Consider the following 8,297-nt stretch of genomic DNA (forward strand, 5'->3'; position numbering starts at 1 on the left):
GCGCCGCCGAACGGCAGGACCCGTCCATTCGGTTTCGATCTGATCGGGGATTTCCTTATCCTTTGGCTTACGATTCGAGGTGCGCTCGTGCATGCGCACGATTTCGCCTTGGTTTCTGGCGAGCGGCCGAGATCTGCTCTGGTCTGCTCGGTGCCGGAAAACTCGAGGTTTCAATTGAGGTCTGTTCGTTCGTTCGATAGAAGCTGATTCAGTTGAGCCCTTATATTGCTGCTGCGGCTTCCAATAATTGATGCATAACAATTCTGAGATACACATACTGATGCTCCTTCATGCAAATATTGCTTATTCTTGATTGAAATGGCATCAAATCGAGTAAAAAAGAGTATTCGTTGATCCATGCCACATCTGTTGAATGTGACCTCTTGGTCCTCCCTACTTTTCAATATATTTTTGGTGTTGTTACCAGGTTATGAAAGGCTAAAACTCTGTAGTTAAAATGTCAAATTTAAACCTGAGCTCCATGTAAGTTTCACTGGTATTAAGTTGCTGATAATTGAGTTGTTTATACAAAGTAACTCTATTGTGCAATCCATTTGCCATTTATTGGTTTTTCTATAATGTATTCACCATTTTAATTTTGCAAGTAATTCTCACTTTCTTACCTATACATGATGGTCCTGACTTTCCTTTTTAGATCAGACCCCGTTCCAAATATGATCGAAATGAATCCAATACTAATTATGATTTGCAAACAGGATTTTGAAGTAATAACTATAACTCTACACTCTACAGTAAGGTGTGCAGAGTACAACAATGGTCAAGTCCAAAATAGGCCATTTTAGCTAATGAAGTATTCTTTTACAGCTTACATTCTGTAGTACATTTGGTCTAAATAAATGAAGAGACCCCCTGTACAAGCAACTTTTGATAAACACTAATCAAATCATTCTTGTGAAATCCGTAGAGTATTTCTGTTGTTTCTTGATGTAGGCATATTTTATTACCGAGTTATTTTGGTGCATGTCCAATCTTGTATTTCAAGTTGAGGCATACAATCGGAATTCACAATGTGGCTGGTATTGAGATAGTATGTGGATGTGATTCAGTCGCTTAGTGTCATTCTTGATTTGCGGTTTAATCTACCACAGGGCGTGTTTCTTCCCTCTGCAGGAGAGCGGGAGGACTTAGAGCAGGGCCAACCCGAGCTGGATGACAGGGTGTCATCGGAGGCGGAGGAGAGGTCCGGCGAGAGCAGTGACATGGTGGGGTCCGTCAGGATTAATAAGGTGACCCGCGGGGCTTGGCAAGATGGGTGAGACATGGCCGCCGGAGCGGAGCACAGCTTCGGAAGGACGAACAGGCACAGCGATGGTATACACCTCTTTGCCGCCTCAATGTCCTTACATCAGGCCAGTTCAGGCTTCTGAATTTATGGTTTTGATCGATGGCAAGCATGTACATAGCCGTAGCAGAATTCGTTAGACACGGTTACCAGTTGTGCATTCGTTGCAATATCAGTTATCAATATATTTGATGTTCGTTCGTGTAGCCTTTGGTTTCTATATATTGATTAAAGGTTGTACCTACGCTTGGCAGCTGGAAAAGAAGGGAGACAAGCTTGGCAATGATTTGTGGAAGAGATTAAGATGAGCAGATAACCTGGTAGTGCAAAAGAACAGTCCTAGGACGGTTGACAACCAGGCAGCACAGAGGAACTGCTCAGGAGGCGCGCCATGGGCGCGCCCCCGCCTCTAGTAAAGACAGGGTGGTGATTTTCAAAAGAAAAAAGTTTCTTTCGCTGGATCATTGTAAAGCAGGTTGAATTGTTCGCTGTCCCAAGAGATTTCTTAATCTGAGCCCTTGCTATCATTCCGATCACCTGAATGATAATAATAACAATTACAAGGCACCGGATACAAACTGCGGGAACCTCCAATATATAGACCAAATAGTTGTCCAACAAGAGATACACAGAGTAGGATACACACACCCCCTACACAACATAAACATTCACAACACACACTTGTGACAGCTGCTACATGTTGGCTCCAAATCTTCATCGAGTAAAGCTGAAGCTTCAATGAACATTATCGACGCAGCTGCAGGAGCAACAGTGGTGGTAGGTAGTACAGGCACGGCTAACGAAAGCCAGATATGACAACAATGAAATAACCCCTGGAGCCCTGGATCGAGGCACAGGAGCAGTCGAGACAAGCTCTACCCTCTGTACACGCCCGAGGGGTCGGCGTTTTGGACGATCCAGGGGTGCTCCAGAACCTTGTGGAGGGGTAGGCGGTGAGCCGAGTTCTTCACCAGCATCTGCAACAAGCCAGAACAAACAAGCCATTTGTAAGACAGACGTTCAGCACAGGACATGTCACATAAACTATAGCTATTTCTTGTTGTAATCAGGTACCTGTGAGATGAGGTCCTTCGCAGCAGGAGATACAAACGGTTTCAACGGGAACTTCAGGTCCACTTTTACTATCCTGTATTTTGAACAAGGCAGTTTGAGAGACAGCAGTTGCTTATAAGGGTGCGAAGGGAGCTAAGTAGAGTTGCATGGACTGAATGAATCATGAAGATTTAAACATGTGATTCAATCAAAATAACTTATGGTGCAATGCTGCAAATGTGGTACTATCACTGCTGATGCATACACGAAACCATGAACCTAAAAAAAGCATGCCTAGCCAGCCCTGATCAATGCAACTGTGTGTGTTTCATGTAGAAGCACCACCCATAGTTCAAGAGTATGCTTGTAGAGCAAAATGTACAAATGCCCAAAAGACTACTTTGGACAGAAAATATATGCAAGGCAATAACGTTTGTAAGAGCGTCGAATCAAGAGATGCAAATCGCGAAGGTCATAGTAAAATCAGTTCGTTCATCACGAGTTACCTTCGATAGGTCTCAGAGTGTTCTTTGGCTTCAAAAGGTGGGAGCCCATAAAGGAATTCATAACATAGGATGCCCAAGCTCCATATGTCTACATGGTAATCATGCTCTGTCTTCTCCACTGGACAAATCGCAACAATTTGAGAGGCAATTATACTAGAAAATTTGTGGTATTCTATTTCACCACGAATCAGTTGTGACACTTAAGTAAATGAAAAGGAAAGTACCCATTTCGGGAGGCAGATAATCTAACGTCCCACACATCGTCCTTCTTCGGTTAAAGGTATGAACAGACCAGCCAAAGTCTGCAATCTTTAGCTCTCCCTGTCATGAAAAGCATATACCTATGTAAACACCAGAGAGCATACTATTCCAGATCATAACAATTGAAGCAAAGTAGAGCCAATACCTGTACTCCAACTAAAAGGTTTTCCGGTTTAATATCTCGATGTATCACGTGCTTCCCATGAAGATAGATGAGGGCACGGGCCAAAGATGCAATGTACTGAAAAGAAAAAACAAGGGAAGTTCAGATATAATACTTTTGAATAGTGGGTAGACGATACATTTACCACGAATACATTCAGAGCATATACTTACAGTTGCCGAGCGTCTTTCAGAAAAATGCTTGCATCTCTGCAACTCCTTGTACAGCTCTCCTTTTGCGGCATGTTCCAAGATTAGGTAAACACGGGTCTGCAAAACGCATATGGAACTGATGATCAGACGAGGGTGAAATGAAGCTATAATGATTCTCCGTGTTATAGTTGGGCCAATCTGTACCTGATCATAAAAATACCCATATAGGCGAAGAATATTGGGGTGTCTAAGGTGACTCTGTATCTCTACTTCGCGCCGTAACTGATGCTCCACCTGTGATTGTTTCAGTTGGCTCTTGAAAAGAACTTTCAAAGCCACAATCTGACTACTCTGTTTCCATGGAAAGAAACTAGTGTAAGACTTGATTACTCGAGTATTAACAATTCCACTCCTGCCATCTGAGTGTATATAACACCAAACAACCCATTTGTACTACTATGAATGAAAGGTATTCATGGAACTCATAACTTACTATGCATGGCATCAAAATTTCTGCAAAGTAGCTAGACACTTACAAACAAAAGTCAAAAGTAGAGAAAAGAGATGGTAGATATAATAAGCTTCTGGACTCAGTTGGCTGTTGAAAAGAACTTTGAAAGACACAATCTGACTAGTCTGTTTCCATGGAAAGAAAATACTGTAAGACTTCGTTGATTACTCGAGTATTAACAATTCCAGACTCCTGCCACCTTCAGTATATATAACACCAAACAACCAATTTGTACTAATGAATGAAAAGTGTCCATGAAACTTATAACTTACTACACATAGACATTTAGTAGGGAAAACAGATGGTAGATACAATAAGCTTCTGGACTCAGAACATATGCAATGTAGATGACAGTGTCATTCAATGCTACATTTAGTAGCAGAACAAATAGATCCGAGCTCTAATTATTAAACATTAGCTACACTTGTTATCTAAATCAGCTCGGGGAAACATAAATTCCTTCACTCAAATTATGATACTGGATTATTTGAGATTAGCTAGAGTAGTTACCCTCTTTTCTCTGGCCAAGTAGACATGGCCAAACTTGCCCCTGCCAAGTGCCTTCCCAACATCAAAGTCAGACAACACCCACCGCTTCTCCTCCTGAGAATGCTGCGAAGGCTACAGAGAGGCGACAAAAATACACCATTATTGCTCCACTTCACCGGAAGAGTATCATACTCATGAAGTCCAGGTTGACCAAACAATATATATACATATTACCCACAAGATGCATCTTTTAACCATGCAGTATAAATAAACCATTACAAGAGCTGATAATTTAGGGCTGCCCAGATGGAGAGGAAAACTAAGCATATGCCAAAAATCGATGGGTTTGTTTGCTTTACTGGGCCCAAAATATAATCTTGAACCAACCAAGAAGAAAATAGGACCCGGACCATTTCAACGCCTGGACACTACAGCTAGCTAACCCTAACCAGCAGCCCACCCCCAAAACGCCAAGGGGAAGCAGAAGTGAACAAATCGCCAACTAAATCCGGCGCCAGAGCACGAGCACGCAGCCGCCCCAGGAGCAACCGGGCGCCGGCCCGGCGTCGAATCCCAAGAATCTACCGCTACGCGCCCCCGCCGGGAGCGCCTAGATCGCGCGCAGGAGACGCGGGGATGAGATCCGGGAAGGGGGGGCGGGGGAGGGGCGACGGTGAGCACGCGTACCTTCTCCTCGCCGCGCGAATCGGTGGAGATCGCCATGGCTGGCTGGCCGCGGGGCGGAGGAGCGGAGGTGGGCGCGGGGGGAGGAGCGGCCGGGCGGGGCGAGGCGGAGTTTGGAATTGGGGAAAGATCCGGATCGCGGATTTTGGAGGTTTAAAGGCTCTTGCGGAGGCAGAGGCAGCGGCTGAGGCCTCAACGGTCGGATTATTTTGCCCTGCTGGCCTGGCCGAGTGCGTGCGTGCCACTCACGTGCGCGGTCGAGAGCCGTTCGATTGCGTTGACAGAGGTTAGAATGGGCTTTGGGCTCGGCCCCGTAGTTGAGAAACTGAAACGGGCTCGATCGTGGGCAATCGGCCGTGGATGGGCTGAGATGCTGGGCCTCATTGCTTTTGGAAAATCAAAACACCTCGGAATTTGCATGTGTTAACATCAAAGTTTTAACTCGAGATAACTATGTTTTTAAATGTGAAGGTAGACTGTTGGAAAAAGCCGGAGGACGGTTGGGTTAAGGCAAACGCGGACGGCGCGTTGGCGAAGGACCAAGGCAAGGGAGGGGGAGGAGTTGTCCTCAGGGACAACCATGGCGCTTTCCTGGCAGGATCGTGTCATTTTTTTCCATCCTCTCACGATGATGGGGTGGTTGAGCTGCTAGCATGCCGGAGAGCTCTTATTCTGGCTCAAGAATTCAAGTTCACAAGGTGATCCTTGAATCGGACTCTCATGGAGCTGTCGGTAAGATCAAGAATGTGCAAAGGGATTTCTCAACTAATGGGCAACTAGTTGAGGAAATAAAAGGTTTATTGAGTTCTTTTCAGGAGTTTAGAGTTACTTGGGTGCGACGATCGGCAAATAAAGTCGCACATGTCCTAGTTAGGGAAGATTGTATTAGATCGCTTTGTAAAACTTGGCTCCATGTGCCCCCCGAGTGGGTTAGCTCGGAGGTTGCACAAGAAGGAGCTATGAACATTGAATAAAGTGACAACTATTTCCCCCTAAAAAAACTCGAGATAACCTGTCTAAGCGTCGCCATGTGGATGACCCTACTTGTGTGTTCTGTCATGAAAAAAAGAAGAATATGTTGGGTATCTATTCTTTGATTGTGTTGTTGCTTCTAACGTGGGGAAGATCATCGAGGAGGTTTTGGACATTTCGGTCCCATACTCTTGGATGACCTTTCAAAGCATTGGAAAAATAAGAAAAATGATGTTTTGAATGCTGCCTCTCATGGACCATGCAAAATGATTTTGTTTTCGGGGAAGGGTTTGGCGGAGTCTAAAGTGCGTCCTGGATCGAGTGAGGTCGCTACTGCATCAATGAAAGGTATTGTGTGTCGATGCTCAGGGTGCACTCCTACTTCGTTGCCCGATGCTCCTTAATCATCATCGTGGAGAGCTTGTAAGGATAGCTTAGTTTTGAACCTCTCTGAAGTGGCGACTACTGAGCATAAGGCGACAACTCAACTTAGGGACTTCTTCGCGTTTCAACCGTTCTAGATTTAGGTTGTTTATGTTGTTTCCCCTTGTTGTTATGTTGTTTTCCCATGTTGTTGTGTTGTTTGCTCTGGTTATTTGTAGCGTGTGTTCTTGACTGGAGTTATGTTTGTCGCAGCTGCTCCCACGTTTGTGGTTGAGCGTTGTGTAGTGATCCTTGTTGGATGTTTACCTCTCTTCAATAAAAGTTGGGGGGGGATCCCTATTTCTCAAAAAAAGGAAGACGTTGAGCCTTAATGATAACTATGTTGTATTGTGGTACAAAATTTTAGTCTCATATCAAACGTCTTTGTTGCTGTCAAACCAATAATCAAAGGTCTTTTTTCACGTCAACAAAATAATAATCAAAACATATTAGTTACCATCTAGGTGAGTATTTGTGTGGCCGCTTGCGTGATAGTCTCTTTCCTCACGTAGATGTGCTATACAGTTGCTACAGGTCGTAACATCGGTCGGGGCGCGGAGGCCAAGGAGGCCGCTCTCACAAACTAGTCAAAAGGGCGTCTCGCAACATGCAAAATATTTGATGTGACGACATGAGAAGCTTCGCTATGGCATCACTTGCCGCTTCGTATTCCACACGATTGAAGGAAATATGCCCTAGAGGCAATAATAAATTTGTTATTTATATTTCCCTTATATCATGATAAATGTTTATTATTCATGCTAGAATTGTATTAACCAGAAACTTAGTACATGTGTGAATACATAGACAAACAAAGTGTCCCTAGTATGCCTCTACTTGACTAGCTCGTTAATCAAAGATGGTTAAGTTTCCCGACCATAGACATGTGTTGTCATTTGATGAACGGGATCACATCATTAGGAGAATAATGTGATGGACAAGACCCATCCGTTAGCTTATCATACTAATCGTTTAGTTTTATTGCTATTGCTTTCTTCATGACTTATACATGTTCCTCTGACTATGAGATTATGCAACTCCCGAATACCGGAGGAACACCTCGTGTGCTATCAAACGTCACAACGCAACTGGGTGATTATAAAGATGCTCTACAGGTGTCTCCAATGATGTTTGTTGAGTTGGCATAGATCGAGATTAGGATTTGTCACTCCGTGTATCAGAGAGGTATCTCCGGGCCCTCTCAGTAATACACATCACTATGAGCCTTGCAAGCAACGTATCTAATGCGTTAGCCACGGGATGATGTATTACGGAACGAGTAAAGAGACTTGCCGGCAATGAGATTGAATTAGGTATGATGATACCGACGATCGAATCTTGGGCAAGTAACATACCGATGACAAAGGGAACATGCATGTTGTTATGCGGTTTGACCGATAAAGATCTTCGTAGAATATGTAGGAGCCAATATGAGCATCCATGTTCCGCTATTGGTTACTGATCAGAGATGTGTCTCGGTCATGTCTACATAGTTCTCGAACCCCGCACGCTTAACGTTCGATGATGATTTGTATTATGAGTTATGTGATTTGATGAACCGGAGTTTGTTTGGAGTCCCGAATGAGATCACGGACATGACTAGGAGTCTCAAAATGGTGGAGACATAAAGATTCATATATTGGGAGGTTATGATTGGACACCAGAATGGTTTCGGAAAGGTTCGGGCATTTTTCGGAGTACCGGGGGATACCGGAACCCCCCGAGGAGTTAATGGGCTTTCATGGGCCCTAGTGGAGAGAGGAGGCGGTCACCAGGTGGT

General features: G+C 44.3%; 1 protein-coding gene across 1 annotated transcript; it reads right to left on the reverse strand.

The window, feature by feature from the left end:
* Positions 1–1,814: 1,814 nt before the first annotated feature.
* LOC119267215 (serine/threonine-protein kinase Aurora-2-like) lies at positions 1,815–5,272 on the reverse strand. Its single transcript, XM_037548575.1, has 9 exons — positions 5,126–5,272; positions 4,460–4,570; positions 3,643–3,789; positions 3,460–3,555; positions 3,269–3,364; positions 3,087–3,183; positions 2,863–2,980; positions 2,378–2,450; positions 1,815–2,280 (listed from the first exon to the last, which is right to left on the reverse strand). The coding sequence occupies exons 1-9, from the start codon at positions 5,159–5,161 to the stop codon at positions 2,179–2,181; spliced, it is 876 nt and encodes a 291-aa protein (XP_037404472.1). The 5' UTR covers positions 5,162–5,272; the 3' UTR covers positions 1,815–2,178.
* Positions 5,273–8,297: the final 3,025 nt, after the last annotated feature.

Source organism: Triticum dicoccoides, chromosome 3A, assembly GCF_002162155.2.
Source record: "Triticum dicoccoides isolate Atlit2015 ecotype Zavitan chromosome 3A, WEW_v2.0, whole genome shotgun sequence".
Taxonomy (NCBI): domain Eukaryota; kingdom Viridiplantae; phylum Streptophyta; class Magnoliopsida; order Poales; family Poaceae; genus Triticum; species Triticum dicoccoides.

Excerpts from the sequence above, each read along its gene's own strand:
- LOC119267215 (XM_037548575.1), bottom strand. The coding sequence starts at position 5,161 with ATGGCGATCTCCACCGATTCGCGCGGCGAGGAGAAG. Across the intron at positions 4,571-5,125 it reads ATTCGCGCGGCGAGGAGAAG|CCTTCGCAGCATTCTCAGGA; the intron begins GTACGCGTGCTC and ends GCCTCTCTGTAG. Across the intron at positions 3,790-4,459 it reads ACTTGGCCAGAGAAAAGAGG|AGTAGTCAGATTGTGGCTTT; the intron begins GTAACTACTCTA and ends CCATGGAAACAG.